The following is a 24750-nucleotide window of genomic DNA, read 5'->3' on the forward strand; positions in this document are numbered from 1 at the left end:
GATTCTGAAAATGGATCAATTGACTAATTCTAAGCAACTTTTATTCTATAGAGTTTTTTCACTAAGTTCATATTTTTTGACTTAACTGCTAGTGCAAATGTTTTTTTTTCCAAAATTAAAACCATGTTTTCTGACTGTTTTTCACAAATAACTCAAAAAGTAATTATTTGTTGAAAAAAATATTTTTTTAAAAATTGAGCTTATAAAATAGCAAAAAAATTGTGTAGGTACTTATGAAGTCTGTAGGCCCAGTAGAAGCAGAGTTGTAGCTCATGAAAAGTAGGTTCTCATTTGTCATAGGGTACAGCAATAAAAGGGGCTCATCCACATTTTTTGAGTTTTACACCTTATTATGCTAAGTTGTTTCAGTTTTTATGGCGAATCATCCAGTGCTTTTAAAAGTTGATGAACGGGGCTCATTCCGCTTATATTTCATAAAATTATAATCCCGTACAGGAATAAAAGGTGCTGACTGCGATACAAACTAGTAAATAAGGGGCACATTACAGGCTAAAAAGCGATAGAAGGGGCTGTTTATGTGTGTTCAGCGAAAGCACGCGCACATTACCTGACCTGAGAAATTCGCCATACTTTCAGTAACAACTGTTCATTGTTGCGTCATACTTTACTCTTACGCGTTCTTTGAAGAGAGATTATACGTTTTTGATGTGTTTGTTGTTTAGCTAAAATAGTGTTCGTAAGAATTAAAATGAGTAATGAAACTAGTATTGATAGTATGGGAGTGTGTGTAGAGCCAAAAACTAAGAAAAGAAAGTCACACGGACGGATGGCAGACGTTGTTAAAAAAAATAAAACTCCCGAGTCATGAACCGGAACTATCATGTGAGTGTAAAAGGAAGTGTTTCGAGCAAATACCAGAACAAGCTCGACAAACTATTCTGCAAAATTTGAATATTCTTGAATCTCATGATGTACAATATAGCTATTTGAGTGGTTTGATCTCAGTTTTTCCAGTGAAGAATGAAGATGCACGCCATTATGACACTGTCCACAAGTATAGGTTGCTCGCTATGATAAAGTCTTGGGTGACAGAGGTTACTGTATGTAAGAAAGCTTTTATGTCGATTCATGGTATAACTAAGAAGAAAATTGAATATTTAGTCAGTAGTCTGACGAAAACAGGGATCGCCCCAAGTGATACAAGTGGAAAACATGGAAACCACCACAGACTTGACGACGAAATTGAAAGTAAAGTATGCGGATACATCAACTCATTCAAGGGACGGACCAGCCCTTATAGTCTTCACTACTCAACAAAGCTGTATATACCAGAAGAATTAAACGTAAAAAAATGTACAGGATGTTTCTAGAGAACAACAAAGACGTGACAGTATCTTATAAAACATACCGGAGTATATTCTGCACAGATTTTAATATAAGTTTTGGTTATCCACGCACAGATACTTGTAGTGTATGTGATGAATATCAAATTAAAGTTAAAGCATTAGACGTTGAAAAAAAAAGGTACAAATCATCCGAATCGCTCAGCATCCCTTGATCGTGAGATTTACAAATTACATGTAGAAAACAAAATACATAAACTAAAAGCAGGCACTTTCTATGACAGAAAACGACAGTCTCGAATTAACAGTAGAAATAACGCAAATTTTTCAGAATCTGTCAGCATAGATTACGGAAAAAATCTTCCAGTACCTAATATTCAAACTAATGATGCCTACTATAAAAGGCAACTTTCTGCATACGTATTTAATATTCACGTACTGGCTACATCACAAAGTATCTTCTAATATGTATCCAGAAATAGAGAGGAAGAAAGGTAGTGATGACTTTTGATCTCTTGTTCACCACTTCGTGTACAATATTATGCGACGAATTACAAAACACCTAAGTATCTTTTGTGATTCTTGCAGTGGCCAAAACAAAAATTTTACGATGTTTCGGTTACTTCATCATTTAGTTCATGTAGAAAAAAAGTTGGAATCTCTAATGATGACATTTCCAGTAAGAGGGCACTCATACTTAGAGTGCAATAAAAATATGGGACTTATCAAATCTGCAGCTAGGACAGAGGTTCCTGACGATTGGATTAAGGTAGTTAAGGATGCTCGTCAAACACTGACGCCATTTGAGGTAATTAATGTTGACCATTCATATTTTCGAAGTTGGACACCCCATCTTGATACGATATATGCCAAGAAATCAACATTTCCATCACGACCGATAAAGGAACTAAAAATTACTAATTCAAACATTAACATCTACTTCTGTTCAACATACAATGGAGTGTGGGAACAGGCCTTTATCGCTGGAAAAAACAAAAAGCGCATAAAAAATATGCTTGGTACTGAATTCATACTACAAGGATCTGCCTATGTAGATGTTTTGCCAATTTCTGCAGAAAAATATAAGGACCTGTAAGATTTAAAGAAGTTCTGTTCACCGAATGCGGCCGAATACTACACTAACATTAAATATTATAAGTACTTAGTAAGTTTTTTTTAAACTAATGTAACATTGTAAAATTAAACATCTATTACTATGTCAATAAACAGTAGAAACCTTATTTGCATTAATTTCCCCACAGATAAACCCAACTTTTGTTTAATCGTTACGGAGACTATGCGTTTAGATACAGTACAAAAAGGGGCACATTGCAAGAATGAACCCCGTGTTCCTTTGCAGATATCTGACATGGTGCGTGAATGTTAACAGATCGTCTATAACGAGTACATAATTAGACAAACAAAAGTAAATTCATATTATACAGACATTCGGTAATAAGAGAATATTATTTTATAGTTATTTATGTGTGTTTTAAAGAGGCCATGTGTAAATTACCCCTTAAATATTGATTTACTCAAAACGAACAAAATGTCGATGCGCCCCTTTTATTCCTGTACCCTTCATTCCAAATCGAATATTCCAACGTGAAATAACCAAAAAATGAAGCTTTTTTCGGGAAAAGACTCAAAGTGTTTAGAAAAGCTTTATTTTTTTAGTTTCTAGTATCAAAACTAAGCGAGATAATGTATTCAAGGACATTTTTTTAATTATAACTAATCTAGGAGGGGAGATTTAGGGGGTTAAACTGTGATAAAATCTTAAATTATGTTGTCTAATGTCAATTGACATTCATTTACTTCATTAAAAGATGATTTGGTTCAATTGCCTGCTTTAATTTACAATTATACGATTTTTTTCTAATAGGGGTAGCTTTCAAACCTAAAAAATAAAAAGCAACCAACGGCACAAGTCCAAAAGTGAAGTAGAGGATAAGGATAAGTAGAACCTACATCCAAATTTTCATGCAATTCAGTGGCGACACGGAAAATTACAGAGTATCCGCCGCATTTCACGTTTAATTACTGGACTTGGTGCCAATTTTGATTTTTTTCCATTGTGATAGTTCATTTGCTGCTTTTTTGCTAGAATATGTGTCCTTCAGGTTAATTTTTGGTCAAGATGGAAACCCAAATATTTCACCTTATTCGTCATTGGGGTGGGTTGATTGTTAATTTGCTATGAGATAGGATAAGATTATAGATTGTTAAATTGTGACTTATGGATACAAGGTATGTTTGGTCACACAGCCACGAAAAGTATGCTCTTTCGACAAACATTCCTACGAGCGAATGTAGCGTTAGCTCCCATCTAGCTGTGTTTCAAAAATTCCTGTTCTAAGCAAAAAACCATAAACGCCCTCGTCTTTTTAATTGGTGGGATTTACATTCATGCTATTAACACTAAAAAGAAGAATGGTTATGGTTGGCAGTAATGCATTTCTCCCTATTGGTGTAAATGGTCTTTGTCCCTAACCATACTTTTATTCCCAACTATGTTATGATTATCAATAAGAATATTACTTTTATGTCATATACTTTACATACAAATAAATAATACTGGATGTAGCAAGTGTCTATCTCTCAATAAGTCCTGCTGTATAGATTTTAATGAATTCTTTTACAATTATAAATTTAAAAATCAGTCATGATTGAGGAAGAACTTAATGCTTTATCAGACTTGGCTTCAATTCATGCAGATCCTCCGATAATGAGAGATATATGCTCTAAGTGCCAGTAAGTTCGAAAATATTTATCTGTTTGTACATAAATATTAAATATCGCATTTTTTAGTCGTCCTTCCACAGTTTGCTATTGTAAATGGATACCAGTTCCACCTATGTGCCCAAAAAGTAGTATAATACTGTTACAACACCCAGCAGAAGAAAAAAGGTGCCTTAGAACTGCCACTATGTTACAATTAGGTTTAGATTCTTCAAAATGCCTTGTATTTAAGGGTAAACGCTTCCCAGGAAAGTATAATATTCTAGAAGATATATTAACTGCTTCAAATACACTATTGCTTTATCCAAGCAAAACAGCTGTAGACATTAGAGAAGTGCTTAAAGAAAATTCTCATAAGTTTTATAATATAGTACTTATAGATGGTACTTGGCCACAAGCAAAAGCAATATACACATCTAGTTCAATTTTACACAATATTAAACAAATTAAGATTCTTAATAATGATACAAGTAATTACATAATTAGAACTCAGCCTACTGATGGTTGTTTGAGCACTATAGAAACAGCAGCTTTAACATTGAGTCTTTTAGAAAATGATTATAGCTACAGAGAAAAGTTATTGCAGCCTCTTAAAGCGATGTGTGAGTTTCAGTTACAGAATGGGGCTGTTTCACACCAAAGCAAGGAATTTAGGATTAAAAACAATACATATCCTAAGCTGATTGGGAAAAGGTTAAATAGAGTATTGAGAGAAGCAGAAAATATGACTAATAATTGTGATAAGGGTTCATGAAATTTTATTATAAAATTGAAAATTATCTTATAGAATTTTTTATTAAATATTTATGCAGTTTATCAAGTTTTATTAATTCCATTTGATTTCCAGCAAAATAATTGTAGATGAAAAGTAAATGGAGAAAATTAATAAATTTTGTTATATAGGAAGTAAATGAAAAAAATGTAAAAATCAATGCAAAAAAAGGTTCAAGCATTCATGAACAAATATTTATAAATGAGGGGGTTGGAAGTAAAAGGGTTTAAGTGCACTTTTCTAAAAATATACTCGAAGTACAGATTCACATACTTAAATGGTATTATAACTTGATGGTAAAATGATTCAAGCATATTTTGCCCCTGTAGTCGCCGTTACTTTTAATTTAATGAAAACAATTGCAGTTTGGATTGGTAGTAAACAGGTTTAGGTGGGCTTGAACCTTATTACCACAAAACTGTTTTTAGTATTCTGTAAAAAACATAAAACACAGGATTATTTTCAAGTAAATAAATATTAAATTTGTGTCGAATTTTAAAGAATAATTAAGATGCAACATACAAGTTGTAGTTACACTATGGATAACAGCCGGGTGACTAATGGTAAGTAAATTAAATCAAATTACATAACACGATAAAATTTAATTTTCGAGTCTAATATAGGTTATATTTTGTTGTAAGTTGAAAGTAAAAATGTAAATAAACAAAGGTCCACACACCAGTGGCGGATCTATGGGGAGGGAAATTGGGGAAATTTTCCCCCTAACAAGGTCCAAAATTAAAGAAAAAAATTTTTGAAACACAAAAATATACTAATAATAATAATAACACAAATACAAACTAATGCATGTTTCTGAGAATTGTTGTCGGCTTAGCGGTTTCCTTTGTAACAAAGAATTCCAATAATGCCGATTTCGCGGAAAACTATATACTTCCAAAATTAACGGTACGTGTAACTGCCGCTTGTTTTAAATGTCTCATTTGTGCTTCGACTTTCTGTTCAAACGCAACAAACAAACGTTTATTATTGCCACCATTAGTGCCATAATTAGTGTTTATTATTGTTTTTTTTTTGCCAAAAATGCCTTTGACTGTTGTTGAAACGGCACGCATTGTTGCGCTTGTGGAAGACGATCACACTCAACGGCAAGTCGCAAGGACTGTTGGCGTAAGCCTTTCTACTTTTCAACGAGTGCTTCAACGCTTTCAGGAGACGGGTTTGCTAACCAGACGACCTGGCTCTGAACGAAGAAGAACGACCACGGCAAGAGATGACCGTTTCTTTGTGTTTCAGGCTTTACGAAACCGGACCTCAACTGCGGTTATGCATCGAAATCATCTACAGGAAGTACGAAATTGCAATGTTAGCGTTGCAACAGTCAGGAGAAGACTTCGTTCTTCTGGACTACACTTCTTCTCGGGTAATGGCTACAGGACCGTCACTTCGCCGAGCGCATCCGAGTTGCACGACTAGCTTTTGCTCGACAATACGCGCATTGGGGAATTAATGATTGGAGCAAAGTTTTATTCTTAGATGAATCCTGTTTCTGCTTAACTGGATCCGATAGACGTGTAAGAGTTTGGAGGAGAACCGGTGAACGATTTTCACAAGCTTGCATTGCTCCAAGAATGCCCTTTGGTGGATGCTCGGTCATGGCCTGAGGGATTTGTATCTTCCGACTTCCGCACATAATTACCCTTCATCGAAAATGGGTCCTTAACTGCACGAAGGTACATTACGGAGATTCTGGAAGAACATGTTATGCCCACCAAGGCAGGGCTTGGAGAAGACGCCGTTTTTATGGTGGCAATAAACCTCGTCCAAGTATTGAGTACTGATCCTGGCAACGACCGCACGTTGGCAGGATCAGTATGCAATACTTGGACGAGGTTGGAATTACGAGGTTACCTTGAGAAGCTAGGTCTCCGGACCTGAATCCCATCGAACATCTATGGGACGATTTAAAAAAACGTATTCAAACCCATGCACCTCCTCCTAACAACGCACACGAGCTTAAGGATCTGTTAGTAAGATATATATATATATATATATATATATATATATATATATATATATATATATATATATATATATATATATATATATATATATATATATATATATATATATATATATATATATATATATATATATATATATATATATATATATATATATATATATATATATATATATATATATATATATATATATATATATATATATATATATATATATATATATATATATATATATATATATATATATGGAATAATATATCGGAACGACCACATCGAGCGTCATAGACGGGAGATGGTTCTTGATAACTGGTCCTCATAAGACACCTAACTCTCACTTATGGCTCCTCGTGCCACACCCTGGGCAACTGCATTGGTCTGCAGGCTAAACAAAGTGAGGGTAGCCAGATATGACGAAAAACCACCGAGCGATTGCCGGTATAAGCAATCCCCCAGGTACTGGCGTACGGCTTCGGGCAGACGAGCTGGTTAATGGAAGGGCACTCCTTTGTCCTGAGATCGAGAAATCGGTCTCAAAGGCGGATGAACCAGGAAGATGGTCAACGACATAGGGCTACAGAAGGCCAGGGAAACCACTGTAGTAAAGGCTCACAAGAGCATCCCTAGTACAACCATCATGGCTAGCAATAACCAAATGAGTAACCTTACTGATCATGGGCCGCGGAAATCAAGATCCGGCAGGGGAAGTAATTCACAAGTTAGCCACAGGGCTTCCCAGGTCGTAAGCCAGCAAAATCCCTGTGATCTAAATAATGGAACACTTTTAAAAAATATCGCAAGAGGAAATATGAGAATTGCAACATGGAACGTACAAAGCTTACTACAATCAGGTAAAGTGGATAATATTGGATAGAAATTGAAAGATTAAATATCGAAATTCTGGGAATAAGCGATGTACAATGGCCAGGGTCTGGAAAACAACGAACTAGAAACGGAGCTATATATTATAGTGGATATTCTGATAGAACAAACCGATATGGTGTGGCCATAATGGTAAGCAAGGAAATAGATAAATCCGTACTTGGTTTCACCCCGCTTTCGAATCGCATTATAATGCTACAAATTAACACCAATATGGGGAAAATGAATGTTATTCAAGTATATGCACCAACAGCTGACAAGGACGAACAAGAAATAGAAGATTTCTACGAGCAATTGGAAACAAAGTGGGCTGAGGAAGTGTGGAGAGTTGTGTTGGAATGTATGGATTGGGAGAGCGAAATGAGCGTGGTGAAAGACTCATTCAGATGTGCCAAACAGAAGAACAGGTAGTTATGAATATAATGTTTAAATTACCAAATCGCCGGCTCTACACGTGGAAAGCTCCTGGAGACAACAAATATAGAATTATAAGAAATCAAATAGATTACATCTTGATAAGGAACAGGTACAAGAACTCTATTACCCTGGAGCAGATGTAAACTCGGACCACAACCCAGTAGTAGCAAATATGAATGTAAGATTGAGAAAACCATTAATGAAAGGATCTAGACCACAAATATACATTGATAAACTAAGAGAACCAAATACATACCAAGAAACTCGAAATAAAATAAATCAGAGTATCCAAGAAATAAAACAACAAAATAAGAACACTACAGATATTGAAACAACATGGAAGAATATAAAGAACACAATAGAGACTGTGGGACGGAAAACATTAACATTTACAAAAGCTGCCAAACAAGAATGGATGACACAAGAAATTCTCGAAAAGATGGACTAAAGAAAAATACATAAAAACAAAAATAAAATTAAATATCAAGAAATTAATAAACAAATAAAACAGAAAATAAAACAAGCTAAGGAAACATGGATGTCTATTAAATGTGAAGAAATTGAGGAATGTGAGGCAAGGTATGACACTTTCAACACCCATAAGAACGTTAAAGAAATGATTTCAGGAAATCGTAACAAACCAATCGGGATATTAATAAATGCAGATGGTACCACTATAACTGAAACACAAGGCAAATTACGTAGATGGAAAGAATACATTGAACACCTATTTTATGACCAAGAAGTAGAACAATTAGAAGTTGACGGAGAAATCACGGGACCAGAAATAATGAAAGAGGAAGTTATTTATGTCATAAAACACACAAAAGGTAGAAAAGCTACAGGACCCGATAATATACCAATTGAACTATTGAAGATAATTGATGAAGATAATATTGATGTCTTGGTAGACCTTTTTAACTCCATATACAAGACGGGACACATACCCAAAGAATGGCTTCTCTCAACTTTTGTAACGATTCCAAAAATCACAAATGTTAAAGATTGCAATGACTATTGGACAATTGCATTAATGAGCCACACATTGAAAACCTTTCTTAAAATCATACATAACAGAATCCACATGAAATTAGAACAAGAAATAAGTGATTCACAGATGGGTTTTAGAAAGGGTCTAGGAACTAGAGAAGCATTATTCGGAGTCAATGTTCTGACACAACGATGTCTGGATATGAATCAGGACATATATGTTTGCTTCATAGATTTTAAAAAAGCTTTTAACAGAATTCAACATGAAAAGCTTTTAAGTATTCTTAAGACCAAAAACATAGATAGTAGAGATCTACAAATTATATCGAATCTGTATCATAATCAGAAAGCAAGAATAAGAGTCGAAGAAGAACTAACAGAGGAAGTAAGTATACTTAGAGGAGTTCGACAAGGGTGCATACTTTCACCACTCTTATTCAACGTCTACAGTGAAGTGATATTTCAAGAAGCTTTATTGGATATTGTGGAAGGTATTTTGGTCAACAGAAATAGCATTAATAATATTAGATATACGGTCATATTTGCAAGTGACATGGAAGATCTACAGTACATAATACAACATGTATACAATGCATGTGAAAGTTACGGACTGCAAATGAATCTCAAGAAACCGAAATCAATGATATTCTCAAAAAAAACCACAAAATGTAGATAATCTGATCATCAATAATACAACAATCGAAAGAGTAACAACATATAAATATTTAGGAACGTGGCTAACCGAAGATGGAGATCAAACAAAAGAAATCAGATCTAGAATAGAAATGGCAAGAAACACGTTCATAAAATTGAAGAACTTACTTTGCAACTGTAACCTTATCTAGAGATCCGCACAAGAATGCTACGTTGTTACATTTTTTCTACTTTACTATACGGCATGGAAGCGTGGACAATAAAACAGTCTGAAATCAAAAAATTAAACTCCTTTGAGATGTGGTGCTAAAGGAGAATCCACAGAATATCGTGGACTGAAAAAGTAACTAATATAGAGGTGTTACAAAGAATGAAGAAAGAATGTGAAGTCATAAAAACTGTTAAAATTAGAAAGATTCAATATCTGGGTCATATAATGAGGGGCGAGAAGTACGTATTACTTAGGTTAATTATGCAAGGAAAGAGAAACCCAGGACGACGCAAAATATCCTGGCTAAGAAATTTGAGAGAGTGGTTCGGTTGCAGTTCATAAGAATTATTCAGAAGCGCGGCCAATAAAATTAAAATAGCGATGATGATTTCCAACCTCCGATAGGAGAAGGAACCTGAAGAAGAAGACGGAATAACATACCACAACATGTAATCCGGAGAAAAATTAAGAGTTTGCCCCGTCGTCTGTAAGAGGTTATTAGAGCAAGGGGAGGTAATACAAGATATTAGTCATTGAAATTCCAGTGTTTTACCACGTTCTGTATTTTTCATTATTTTTTTCGTATGTCTGTTTTATCAACAATTTGGTTTGTTTTCTGCTTTTTCAATAAAGACAGTAAACAATCCGTTTTTTTTTTCTTCTCTAAAAAAAGGTTATGACTGCACCAGATGCAAAAATATTCAAGAAACTTGAAATTTTCAAGGTGACCCGGATTTTATGATCGCGAGTGTATTAGATGACTTGGAACCTAAACCACATACAGACAAATCCAACCCAAAAAACACATTAGTTAGGAAAATTAAGGGAACTTTATGCATATAAGGTAGTATTTAAGTATATCTTTTATGGGATTTGGATTTATTTTTTTATGTCTTGGTGGGTGTTTCATTGAAAGTTTCCCTCATAAGGAAAATTTCCCATCCCAAGTTAAATGTCTAGATCCGCCACTGCCACGCACCATCACTAGGGTTTTCTATAAAATTCAATATTTCGTATTTGTTGCAGAAGAATCTGGTCCTTTTCAAATTGACGACGATTCAGATTATATACCGAATAAAGAAGAACAAGCGGATGATGACACAGAGGTTGGCGAGCTTTTCTCTGAAACCAATGACTATTTACATATACTCCTGAAACAATAAGAAAACTTAAGCGAGACCCCAAAATTTGGAAACATAGCAAAGAAAATGCGAACTGAAAGAAAAGTGTATGTCAGACGAAAAAATAAACCACAGAAAGCCAGAGAACTAAAAGTCTGTAGCCATGTATGTCGATTTCATTGCAACGAGAACATTAATGAAACGGAAAGACACAAAATATCAGCGGCGGCTCGTGGCCTAAAAAAGTGGTGAAGATGAGGAAAGCTTGCCGGAACCAAAAGGAGTTTTGGTACCTACTTCGCGCCCAAATCTCATTAAAAATTCGTTAAAAAAATGTATAGAGTTTAGGGCCCTAATAACTTGAAAACAGTTTTTTAGGGCACTTATACTAGATACGATTTGTTCTGCTTGCCTGGGGTATTTTAGTTCTGAACCTTGACATTTTATTGAGGGTTTTTTGGCGATTAAAACACCACGCCTGCTAAAACGGGTTGGTGAGTTTCGATTCAGCCGCCCACTCTGAGTCAGACGCAGATGTTTAAAATACTGGTTGGTCGACCATGTAAAAGAACATCCCTTTTAAATTCATTTTTCCAATGCCTAAATTGTAGAAGACTTATAGTAAATTACTGTATAGTAATTTAATTTCAGTATGTAATTTGTTTTCTAATAAATATTGAGCCACTGACACAAGCTAGTTTCATTCAGTAGCGACTGCATCATTTAAACTGTGAGCCACTGTATAATATCGAGAGATCTGCAATAAGATCCTTGTTGTGTCGAAGCCGTTTGCAATTTCAGATTGTAAGATAATGACGAAGTTAACTAATGTACAGCGATTTTTTCTAAATTCTGATTGAGCTTTATCAAAAAAACATTGCTTTTCAAGATACCAAATAGTTTACACAATGTACATGTCAAAGAGATTGGTATGAAAGATTTACCGTGTCATACAGTGAATCAAACTTCTCGATTAGAATTACAAGTAACTGTTGCCAAAAAAAGGAAATTCTTGGCTTGTCCTATAATGTTATAGAGCTCAAGTAGTTTCGATTGTGTATTTCGACGTAAATTCTTGAGGAAAATTGAGCGAATCATAATATTGGGTCCTGCTGATAATTTTTTTAAAGTAGCAATGGCAAATTCGAGTTCTAAAAAAGAAAATGGAAGATTTCTGCACTTTATATAATTGGAATTTGTTGCGTAAGTTATTGTGGATGTTTGTTGTTTTAATGATATATTTTTATTTTTCGTCTTGTTGCTAAATTATTCATCAATTTTTTTTTAATTTCCTGGTCATCTGTAAAAACTTTATTTTCTTGTTAAGTGCAGGAATTTTATATGAAGTGTGTTTTGTATAAAACTTAATGAGGTCGCTGGTTAATATTTAATTTAAAATAACGAAAATTGGAATATGTGTAAATGGATTTGTAAAATAAAATGTTGTAATTGAAATAACAATTGGCAGACTTAATAACTTATTGTCAATTCTATATGAGATTCACTTATCTTTTATGAATGCAGCGTCTGTGGCTGGGGCACCGCTCGGAGTCTAAGAGTAATCGGGACGCACACTTAATGTTTGTTTGATGCTTGTTTTCGCGACAAGTTGTTGCAGAGTGACCGATCATACGAAAGAAAAATTTGTATGTACCAAAGTCGACTAGGGTGGTTCTTTTGTTCTTAGGACCTCCGCTCATAGCAATAAATTAAGCTTAAAATGACATTTTAAACTTTCTACACAAAGGACGGGTACGTTTCCTTAAGGACTCTGAAGTGTTTTGGGTTGATAAATAGTTTCCCAAAAACATGTTGTTTTCCAGACATGTGAATTCTCAGAACTTGACAATAATTAATCAGCCAATTTGAGTTCGAGAATTTAAAAGATGTAGAGCTAAAGCCATATTATAATTAGCTAATGTATTATAACTAAATAAAAGATTTAAAACTAAATAAGGTCATATTCTGAATAATAAAAAATAAAATATTTAAATAAGTCTTGAACACTTTTCCAAACAAGGTGTTTGTTGTGTCCTTTCATTTGTCCGATTTTATTCCATACTTGAGAGGGATCACTGTTACGAGTTTTTCGAGCTAACGTATTTTTTCCACGAATCCGTGAGGGTACGTTTCGATATGGTTCTCATTTTTTGACGTATATAAGATCTGTTTCATTGCGTGTTCTTCGGTATTTATTTTAAGTTTTTTTTACATTTTCTTACCTCAGATTTGCAGGCATTATTCCACTATGGAACAGCTCTTTTCCTTGCGAAATTTGTAGTGTATGTGCTAATCCATTGTTCAGCTGAAGAGATCAAACAATTAGTAAAAATTTCCACGTTTTTGTTTATATCAAACAAGATCTGATAAATTTTTTCCCTAACAGATTCGCTAAAATGATTCCAGTTCGCTTTAAATATTATTAGAGATGATGATTGGATAGTGGTTGCTATTGTATAAGTCGTCCAATGTATACCAGGAGAGGAGAGAAGCAGAACCAGGGTCACAAATACTTAGATCAATAGAGAATGTGCTACCAGATTGGACATGAAAATATGTATGGCTACCTTTATTTACAACATTTATATTTAAATCATTTATCACGTTTTCAATTAACTTGCCACTCGCAGATGTGTATTTGGACTCCCACACAGGACTATGGCAATTAAAGTCACTGACTAGAATAAATAGAGTTGGACGCTAATTTATTAAATTTGTGACTTTAGTTGGAGAGAGATTGTAATTTGCAATTTGTAAGGAATGTATAAGTTACATATTATGATGTTATATGGTCACCAAGCGGTTATTGCTATAGCTTCAAGACTGGTGTCTACCCTCTGTGGAGTAGCTGAAGATTGATATCCTATTTGCTCGCAGGTGAGAAGTTCTGATAAAATGGGAACCAATGAAGTTTTTTAGAAAATGTGTATGAAATTGGGTGAAGTTTTTCTGGGAAGGGAGACAGAAAAAGTATTCTTATTTTTTTATATATAGACATGACTCTGTCTGTTTTTCAATGTGCCTCCAGTAAGTTGACGTTCTATTGTTTTCGTGGTCTTTCTACTGAGTATTCCTATTGGGGAACCGTCTCTTGCCGTCTTTATTACTCTATTTGTTGTCATTCGGCTTATATGATCGTTGCATTCTACTCTTCTATTTCTTACCCAGTTCTTGATGTTCTCCACCCTGCATCTACGTTTTATTTCTGTACTTGTAGCTGTCCCATAGTGTCATACCATCAATTTTTCTAAGTGTTTTCATCTCTGCTGCTTCTAACATCCTTTTTGTCCTCTCTGTGTCAGGTCTTGTTTCTGCCGCGTATGTCACTATTGGTCTGATGACTGTTTTGTAAATTCTGCCTTTCGTTTCTTTCCCGATATTTTTATTTCTCCAAATTGTTTCATTCAGGCAGCCTGTGGCTCTGTTTGCTCTATTCACTTTATCTTCCACTTCAGTTTCGAGCTTTCCGTAGCTAGATAATGTGATGCCTATATATTCAATAGACAGAAAAAACAGGGGAGAATTCAGAGGTAAGATCTGTCATCTAGATTTGCGTATATACTAATCAGATCAGATATAAGAGAATCGACATTGTTTGTGAAACGTTTAGCTTCATCTAGTGTATTACTGTTTCCAAATGCTATTTGACCGGTCTGTCTACAGAGAAAACATTGCATCTTCTCTGTAGAAAGAAATATTCGATGATCGTTATTTTCAAAAAAGATTAAAATTGACGTTTGTAGATCAAAATCATCCTTGGGAAGAATAATATATGCTTGTATGCCTAAAGAAAGGATGTAACCATTTTCGTCGCCGGGAATACCAGCTTTTAGAAATTAAATGGGGGATGTAAATTGGAGACCAATGTCTTTTAGAGCAGTTTTTAGAAGTGTGTGAGGTATGGATGGACAGATATTGGATAGTATGACTCATTTAGCAAGTGTTACCAGTCTTCTTATGGGAAATTCTAAATTACTTTCTACTGTGGGGTTGTTCTCTATTAGTTTATCAACGTTTATATTATCATATTATGTTATTTAAATAAATGCCTATTCTGTTGTTCTTCGATCCAATGATGTCGCCTATTGATTTAACATCAGTTATACATCATAAAGTGATACTGGTTGCCTATTCTGGATTGACAATTTGTATGAAATTTGGACTGCTTTGAGTTTTCTTATCGCTTTAATGGTGCAAAAAAGATACTAGTATGTTTACGTATGGGTTCAAAGATGTATACTGATACCATCTGATACTGACTCGCAGATGATAAGATGTACCAAGATGATATTACCAGTCAACACACAGCACTGTGATCTCCGGATAGTCCAAAACTCAATTTGAAATATTTATTTACTATCTTATTTACTATCTAAAATTGAAGAAATATATCAAGACTTGCAAATATGATCTAAGTCGTATTAGGTGAGTCTAGGAACTCTCAAACTCTTTTAAAATAGGTAATAATAAGAATAAAAACAAAAATTCAAATTTTACAAAATATTTTGTGTTTGAAATTTAATCAATAAAAACTGACATTTTCTTCTTATTAAAATAAAATCTTCTAAGACTACTTTATTGTCCCCTGAATATCTGTAAGATGATCAAATGTCCTTTTAGTAATATTTAATTCACAGTACATTTCACTCAAACCGCAAAAATCCATTAGACTTAAGCCCGCTAATCCAAGATATGTGTGCATGGGATCCGGTACTACATTTACCCACTTGGAAAAACCGCCATACCTATCCTGGGTCATTAGAACGAATTGATTGTTATTGCTATTATGAATAAAATCGTAGGCATTCAAAATCTTCAAGGCTCCACCAGTCCAAAAGGAATAACATGTATCGATAGGTTTGTTGGGTCTACCACTAAATCCTCCATCAAATCTGAACAAAAGCCAACGCCTTAATGCATTAAATTGTGCTTTTGATAGTTTGTCTAGGTTGTTGCTTAAAGCTAAGGCTGCGACTGCGCAGAATGTTGAGCCACAATGTGATTCCAGTTCTGGTCCCTGACCAATTCCTCCATCATATGACTGAAACCAATAAATATGTTAAAAACTTAATAACTCTAAATAAAATGTCATCTAAAAAACACTATAACACAATAACAAATCAACTTATGATAGGATTTTGATTTGAAATTCTGCAAAATATCTTTAGACAAGGCGAAAATCTCAGGTTCGTTCGGAAAAATATTTCCATGAGATTTTTTTGCATGAATTTTTACTTTCATGAGATATCACAATAAGGTTCAAGAGATCGCCCATACGAAAAGTGTCCTAATTTATTTTTTCTGCCCGAACAAGTAAAAATATTCTTGAATTCACCAAATGCCTAAATTCAAGTTCAATCCTTGTTCTATCAGTGTTCGATAAGTATTTTATTGCTTATTTGATATTACTTAAACATTGTTTTTTATTTGTTAATGAAACGCTTATGACAGGACGGACGCTTGGGCTTAAGAGAAACAAGATTTGCTACAAATTATTCCTAGTTTGAATTTTTATTGTACAAATGAGCGCCATTCTGCTATAGACTAAAAAACAATGTTTTAAAATCAAATAAGCCCAAAATACTTATCGGAAACTAATAGAACATGGTTTGAACTTGAATTTGGGTAATTAGAACGATTAACTTAAGAGAAAAATTACAACAGATCTTTTTGTTCAGAATGATCCAAAAAAAATCTAAAAAAAATTGGGCCGGGCAGAAAAAATTGTTTATGCAATTTGTTTAAATAAATTAGGAGAACTTTTTTAATGGTTTGCTTTTACCTTCCTTAATTACACTCTTCACTGTACTTTCTGAGGCACCAGTTGCAAAATGTTAAATGAATTGACCAAAAAAAAGTACTTTAAAAAAATGTAAAGCATTTAATTTCTAGCTACGTGCTTTCGGCTTTAAACACTCGAGAAATTAAATGCACTTAAATTTAAGTACACTTAGTAAATTTAAGTACACATTAAATACACTTTTAAAAAAATTTTCTTTTCAATTCATTCATTCATAAGTGTGTACAAAATATATCAGTTATTTGCAAAAAGTATTAAAATAAACATAATTTAACTTACATTTTTAGTATCTCAGTAAAGTATTAAACATAACTGGTAGCAGAAAAACAATAAAAATACTCCAACTATTTTAATTATGCAAAAACTAGTTTGACTCTTTTTTGCTATGAGAACGCACTGAGAACACAGAATTAAATGTTTTCAGCAATGCCTGATTTCATTGTTTCATTCGTAGATTGACATCATAAAATGAATACGTCGGGTCCATGAGATTGTGAACTCACTCTAAATACCTGTTGAAAGACTAAAGCTCCTTCACTCTATAGTCAAGTGAAATGTTCATCTTTCAGATATTTGATTGTATGTTGTCTTTCCATTGCATTCTGGAACACCCAAGTGACCTTTTTCCTGTGGGAACCTCATCCCTAACTAATTTTACAAGTTTAGTTTATTTGAGTATATGTTTTTATTCTTTTTCTTCACTTGTGTTGGTCATTGTAGAACATACAGCAGTTTGCAGCCTCAATTCTGCTTATTATTTCTTCAATGATATCGTGTTCAGCCATAATTATTGCTGCAAGATATTTGAAACGTTTAACTTCAAATTATGGGTGTTGACTGTGGATGTTTTGTTTTGTTATGTTCATGCACATCTATTTGATTTTTTCTTCATTGACTTTCAGTCCAACTTTTTCCTATTGCTCTCTAAATCTTGAGAAGTTAGTAGTGCTGTTGTTATTTTAGTTAATCTCACAGCTTTTTCTAATACAAGATTAAAAAATGACAGTGTTAAAGCATCATCACGCTTCAGTCCACTGTTTATTTCAAAGTTGCTAAATAGTCTATTATTCACATATATTTATGATACTCCACCTTAAGAGTTTCTTTGCTACTGAGAGCTCCACTATTGCATTCCAACTTTCACACCTGATTTCTCGATATACACTTGAAAATCTATGAAGATGTTATACATAGGTCTGTTAAATATCTATCCTTTTATCCTCCTATCTATCCACAGTGCTTTTCCGCCATATTTTAGGAATTCTGCTGGTATTTCAGTCCCAAGAGCTTTGTGGTTTTTTAGTCTGTTTAAGGCCTTCTGGATTTCTTCAAATGGGAGTTCTTTGATTGGCATATCCACTGTAGAGTTCTTCTCTGTACGATTCTTTTGATATTATATTAAGAAAGTGCTTGAAATATTGTATCCATTCTTCCAAGAGTTTTATCTCTTTGTGTATCAAATGGCCTTCATTATTCCTTAGTGTTGGTTATGCAATTTCCTTTCTCTGAGGCAATTGTTCTATTCTATAGAACTAGACTTAGGTTGATCTCTTTCTATTGCTTCAATTTTTTATTGATCATGATTTCTTTTCTTTTTTCTTATTAATTCTCTTATTTCTTTTCGGCAGTCATCATATTACCTTCTACTTCTGGTTGTTTGTTTATGTAATTTTGTCTTTCTTATTATTTTCTTTTTGTTTCCAGTAGATTTCAACATTCTTCGTCCTATCAACTTTTTGTCTTCTTTATTTTTCATTCATAACCATATTTTCCTTATTATTTGAGTTTTTTTCTAGTTGATTTCAATATTTATTGTATCATCACATTTTTGCGTTCTTTCTTTTAATGTTTTCATATTTCTTATCAGCTGTTTTGGTAATTATTTCTGTAGTTTTCTACCCCCAAGAGTATTTTTACTTCAATACATCCCGTTTGTGAGTTCAGGGTTTGTTCTAGTACTTCTCTATATTTTTGTTATTTATCTCATTTTGCAATTATTTATCTGTATTTTATTGTGGGTTTCCTTCAATTTATTGTATTTGGGTGTAAATATTCTGGATTTGACTTTTGATTTAAGTAATAAGGTTATTATTTCCATAGGAATTTCTTTAATACCCTTTCTTAAATTTTTCAATTTTAGCTAAATGGGAGAATTTTTTAACATCTAAATTTCTTATGCATGAGAAATCTCACTGCAAAAACGGAGTGATGTTAGCCTGTGGTATCCTCCCATTCTTAGTTCCAACTTATAAAATCTTACAAGTAAAAGAGAGGCTACAACTAATGCAGAATCAATTCTGAATTAAGGAAGCATCACAAACAATTTTACATTTAAAATGAAAAAGACAGAAAAGATTTGATTTCACGTTCAAAGCGTCTATGTATCTATTGATACATATTTCGACTTAATAAGTCTCATCACAATAGTTATTCATAGCCGTTCTTAACGTGAAAAATAATCTTCTCTGTCTTATAAGGAAGCAACAATAACATGGCTTCGTTATGGACACAATAGCGACATCTGATAGAAAAATCGGTAAGATAGTTTCGAAACAAATTCAGATTTCTGCTTTAATCTGAAGCCTTCTAAAAATTGCAAGGCATGGCCAGACGATGATAAAGATGTTAATAGAGACATGGGGAATCTAAAATTTGCATTCCACGACATGTCTATTCATCTAAGCAGAAATCCTTAACGAATTTGTTTCTCGTACTCATACAGAGTAGATCCGAATAAAATGAAAAAGACAGAAAAGATTTGATTTCACGTTCAAAGCGTCTATGTATCTATTGATACGTATTTCGACTTGATAAGTCTCATCAGAATAGTTATTCATAGCCGTTCTTAACGTTATTAATAATCTTCTCTGTCTTATAAGGAAGCAACAATAACATGGCTTCGTTATGGACGCAATAGCGACATCTGATAGAAAAATCGGTAAGATAGTTTCGAAACAAATTCAGATTTCTGCTTTAATCTGGAGCCTTCTAAAAATTGCAAGGCATGGCCAGACGATAATAAAGATGTTAATAGAGTTTTGTTTTCATTTTATTCGGATCTACTCTGTATGAGTACGAGAAACAAATTCGTTAAGGATTTCTGCTTAGATGAATAGACATGTCGTGGAATGCAAATTTTAGATTCCCCATGTCTCTATTAACATCTTTATCATCGTCTGGCCATGCCTTGCAATTTTTAGAAGGCTCCAGATTAAAGCAGAAATCTGAATTTGTTTCGAAACTATCTTACCGAATTTTACATTTTTTCATTTTACATCATTACATTTTTAATTTGTAAATATCATAATTTACTTTTACTAATTTTAAGTAGTGTTGAATAATAGTAATATTACAGTCAGTATAAAATAAATGAAGCATTTTTATATTATTCATTTTTAAATTATTTTTATTTTTATATTATTCATAAATATACTAGATATTAATTTATCCACCTACAAAATACTTACAATACTGTTCAATATAAAATCTACCATAGCATCTATGTCTATACAACTCCAATCATCCAACATGTAACAAATGCATGCTGCACAATACAAAAACCTCATATCACTTTCTACTCCATCTTTAGCACCTTTAAATGATCCATCTGGTAACTGTAATGTTTTAAGACCTACAATTAAAATATTAAATGTGTAAGGGCATCTTAATTTTTATTATGGTTATTGAAAATAATTGTAAATTAGATTAGAAATCTCCATTTGGCAACTTCACACATTGAGCTTCTATATTCACAAAAACCCAAACAATTCTAGTTGATTCCAGAACCAGGAAATTATTCAGAAAACATTTGGCCCATTATATTGCCCTGAAACGTAAGATGCTGTATCTCATATTTTGGATTACAGGAAAAATATACCTCGGAACTGCTACAGTTACAAACAAAATATCAGGAAGAAATAATTTTAGACCAATATGTACAAGCACCCATCCATCTATTCATCCTATGGCTCTACAACCCACTTCAAGCCCTGGAATCCCTTATCAAACTTCTCCATTCATTACAGTTTATAGCCATTCTCCTCAACTATCAATTGCCAAGGAGATTTAGTCTTCCAATAGGTCTCCTGCATTCTTGCATTTAACAGTGTTTTTTGGAAGCCTGTATTCTTCCATCCTAAATACATGGTTTGCCCTTTGAAGACACTGTAGGCAAACATACTGAGATAAAGGTGGTTCTTTATATATAATATATTATATATTTCATAATTCTATCTGATTCACCACCTGTTCTAGGGACTCTAGGTACTCAGAACAAAATTAAAGAACTAGCAGAACCTGCAATTGGCTATAATAAAAAATGCAAAGACCTTCTATGTAAAATGCAGTCAGGATATAAACTATTTTTCAAAATATTTTGACCATCCCACAGTTATCAATGACTATATTGTAAACAATATATGTAATAGAAAAGAAACTAAATATTTACTTACTATTTAAAATTGCCTGCCTATTGACTTTTTTCAAATCATCTCCAAGTATTAATAAAGTTGTTAAACATACATAGGTATTGGCTATATGGGACCATTTATAAATACCATGTGTTTTTTTATTGTTAACTGTATTTAGAGTTGTTGATCCTTGAAAACCACTTACTAGTTCTAAAAATAAACACTTTTGAAAGATTCCTAAAAGACTGATACCAGAAAAATACTTGGAGGCCTATAGAAAAACACAAAACATAGCTGTGTTTACAGGCAACCAAATGTTTTGTTAATTACACAACTAAGATTGATTTAAATATATAAATTTTAAATTTCTACGAACACAAATACTAATACTACAGAAGATATGATGTATGAATATATTGTTAAGTCTGCTTTTTGATTGAAGCTTACCTTCCTCATTAACAACCTGCAAGGAATATATCCACTCTATAATTGACTGTCTTCTTTCTTTTGGAATATTCTCAATTTCTCCTAATATATCCAAGCCTGATACAGCAAAGTACATAAGCACCGATCTATAAAAAATTGATACATTTGTGGTTGCTAAGGATATATTAGGATAATTGTAATTTACCTATTTGTGTCCATTGAGCTGTTAGATGATGGCAATTTACCATTTAATATAAATAATAAATACTTTTTGTGCAGTTCTGGGGCAAATTTATGAATATTTTCTGTTTCCATTATAATTTTTTTATAAACAAAATAGTTAAAGAAATTTAATTTAATTCTTGCAAGTCCTAGTCCACGCCCCCCATTACCTTGATTTTGACAACTTAAATCTGACTTAAATTCTAATTATCTTGTCATTTTCAGTACCTGGTAGACTATCCAACCAGGATAGGTAACCTCAGAGTAGGCAACACACAAATAGTCTAAAATAATTACCGTTTTCATGTAGACACAGTATATAGCTTAAAAAGAATGAACCTTTTTAAGCATTAAACTGTGCCGTAAATATCTACAGATATTCTACCTATATCTCATAATTAACATAATTGTTTGATATATTTTATTTAGAATTGAAGCCAACATAAGAAAATGATGAAAATAATAAAGTATCTCTCTATTCGCAAAGTATGAAATAATTGTCAGGAATGCTTATGGAATATTCTTAGGGAATGCTACTTAAAATTCAAAAACAATTTTTAGTGTGCGATGTTAAATATGCTTGAAATGTTTAAGGTATAGTTTAAGGCATGTTGCCCACTTGCTGATGGTGGTTTCTACCTCCATGGAACTAAATAACTATGAACTGTACGTAGACCAGCTTCGATGACTAGTGAGCGGGTGAGCGCTGAATTTACGCTGCGAAATCATATGTGTGCGACCTAGTGGAGACGCTTAGGCAGGATACGTTGTTAAAGGGGATTGATATTGGTATGATACAAAATAAAAACTTATGGAAATATGTAATTAGGGAAACCGACCCGACATAAAGATAATTATGATGATAGTTACTTTTCTTAAGTACTGGTATTGTTCTTATCGCGGCCTTTTTTCAGAGCCCCATTTCTTTCTAATACATGTAGATATCGGCAAAAAATGGTATGATTGATTATTTCTGAAAGAAAATTAACATATTGCATCATCAAAATAAATTTAGAAGGCATATTTATGTACACTTTTTATTGGTTTTCATTTAACCACACCCTGTCCCTAACCAATCGAAATCAGGCGAATATTTGAATAAAGAACTGTCATTCCGTGAGCGAACGATATTTTAATGCTGGAAAAATTTATTTGTACTTATAATCTTATCTACTTTTTTAATCAATTAAAATATTTCGTATTTCAAGCCTGGTAAATAGAGTATCTGTATTTTCTTCTAGGGCATCTTTTAGGGAGTCGGGTATGTTATATTTCCATCATTAACTGTTACATTTGGGAGACTATATTAAAAAATGTTTTACCGTTAGAATACTGTTGTCCATTTCACACACTGGTTAACATTTCTAAATATATATAATACCCATTTATGTTCCATTGAATTAAAGAGTTGAAAATGATATATTAATAAATGTTTGTAGAGGAGTCGCTATCTAAGTCTGTTTGAAGGTCTGGGTTGATATGCTTTAGTATTTTTTTTCTTATTCGAGAGTATTTGACTTTAATTTTTCGGTTCTTTAGGTAAGGGTATATTTTAGCTTATAGATCTATGACCTCTGCTTTTCCCCCTTTATATATTTTGGCCATACTCAACGGGTCTGGTGAGTCCTCACAGTTTTCAAAAATGTCTAATAACTGTTCGTAATTTATAGGGTAGTTGTAGTTTGGATTATCAAATATTGTTTAAGTGTAACTTAGCATTTCTTCTATTGTTTTTTTATACAATTTTGATTAGAAGCTGATGGAGAGATTTGGGATATTGTGCGTTTGTTTTGTGTATGCATTGTCTCATTTTCTAGATAAATTTTTAGGTCGTTTGTTGTTTGTCAATCTTCTTTGGTTGGGTGTATGGTTGGTTTTTGCTGTTGGGTTTTTCGTTGTATGTTTTCTTCTTTTGATTTTTGTTGATGAGCGTTTTTTCAATCGGTAGATTAGTTGTAATTTTAATTGGGTCTATGTTTGGAAATGGATTATTTGATGTTGAATTATCTTGTAATTGCAGTAGGCATTATGCAGTTTTTTTAAGTGGTTGGTTTGCTTAAATGTTTGGCAAGCTTGGTTATATCTAGTGATAGGTAAGTCATTAGGTTATTTCCTCATGTATGATAAGGCATGAATCAGGTAGGGTCTAGTTATTTAGTGGAGAATATTTGTGGGTTTGGCGTCTGAAGTTCAAAACATGTTGGAATTGTTTTGTTGATGTGCCTATCCTTAGGAATGGTAAAGGCGACAGAAGATTTAATCCATGTGATTGTAGTGCAGATATTAGGATTGAGTGTGGGATTGAGGGACAGACATTAAGCAATACTCGCTGCTGGGAATAACTAGTCTACTGGCCTGTATGAGTTGTTAGTTTATTTTCACTTCTGTATAAGATCCTCAACTCGTTTGTCGTTTGCTAAATATATAGATACTGTGTTATTTGATAATCTTGAACAGAAAATAATGTGGGTTGGTTATATCAGAAGACTCAGAACGGACAGATAATCTTGTTTGGTATTTTGAATTGCTTCGAATATAATTGCTTGTTTTCTTGATTGAAATATATTGATGGTTGGTGATTGACTGGTTACGGAAGAATATGTAGGTAATCCAATTGATTTGCAGAGGAGCTATTTGGTATATTATTAGTAGTAGAAATTTCAAATTGAATAGAACTATTTAGTTACCATTTGAATAATTAGAGTACGGTCCTGGCAAACAACCTACATATCCGTAGTAGAACGAGTTTACATGTTCTAGTTTTTGTAGGTTATTTGCTTATATTCCAATATATTATATAATAGAAACTGTTATGATTAAA

General features: G+C 33.2%; 2 protein-coding genes across 2 annotated transcripts; one reads left to right on the forward strand and one right to left on the reverse strand.

The window, feature by feature from the left end:
- Positions 1–3764: 3764 nt before the first annotated feature.
- On the forward strand, positions 3765–4860 carry Dtwd2 (DTW domain containing 2). The gene is made up of 2 exons (XM_072540355.1): positions 3765–4058; positions 4116–4860. Exons 1-2 carry the CDS (start codon positions 3970–3972, stop codon positions 4798–4800), a joined length of 774 nt encoding a protein of 257 aa, XP_072396456.1. The 5' UTR covers positions 3765–3969; the 3' UTR covers positions 4801–4860.
- A 10697-nt stretch (positions 4861–15557) lies between these two features.
- Positions 15558–22118, reverse strand: betaggt-I (geranylgeranyl transferase type-1 subunit beta). The gene is made up of 5 exons (XM_072540368.1): positions 21913–22118; positions 21729–21853; positions 21324–21491; positions 20340–20503; positions 15558–16113 (listed from the first exon to the last, which is right to left on the reverse strand). Exons 1-5 carry the CDS (start codon positions 22020–22022, stop codon positions 15643–15645), a joined length of 1038 nt encoding a protein of 345 aa, XP_072396469.1. The 5' UTR covers positions 22023–22118; the 3' UTR covers positions 15558–15642.
- Between the last annotated feature and the right edge of the window lie 2632 nt (positions 22119–24750).

This window comes from Diabrotica undecimpunctata, chromosome 1 (assembly GCF_040954645.1).
Source record: "Diabrotica undecimpunctata isolate CICGRU chromosome 1, icDiaUnde3, whole genome shotgun sequence".
In the NCBI taxonomy this organism is placed as follows: domain Eukaryota; kingdom Metazoa; phylum Arthropoda; class Insecta; order Coleoptera; family Chrysomelidae; genus Diabrotica; species Diabrotica undecimpunctata.

Bases quoted from the DNA above. Each gene is read 5' to 3' on its own strand.
- Dtwd2 (XM_072540355.1), top strand. From the start codon at position 3,970: ATGATTGAGGAAGAACTTAATGCTTTATCAGACTTGGCTTCAATTCAT. The intron at 4,059-4,115 runs GTAAGTTCGAAA...CGCATTTTTTAG, and splicing joins GATATATGCTCTAAGTGCCA to TCGTCCTTCCACAGTTTGCT.
- betaggt-I (XM_072540368.1), bottom strand. From the start codon at position 22,022: ATGGAAACAGAAAATATTCATAAATTTGCCCCAGAACTGCACAAAAAG. The intron at 21,492-21,728 runs GTAAGCTTCAAT...GTTTATTTTTAG, and splicing joins GCAGGTTGTTAATGAGGAAG to AACTAGTAAGTGGTTTTCAA. The intron at 20,504-21,323 runs GTAAGTAAATAT...TTTTAATTGTAG, and splicing joins TAGGCAGGCAATTTTAAATA to GTCTTAAAACATTACAGTTA.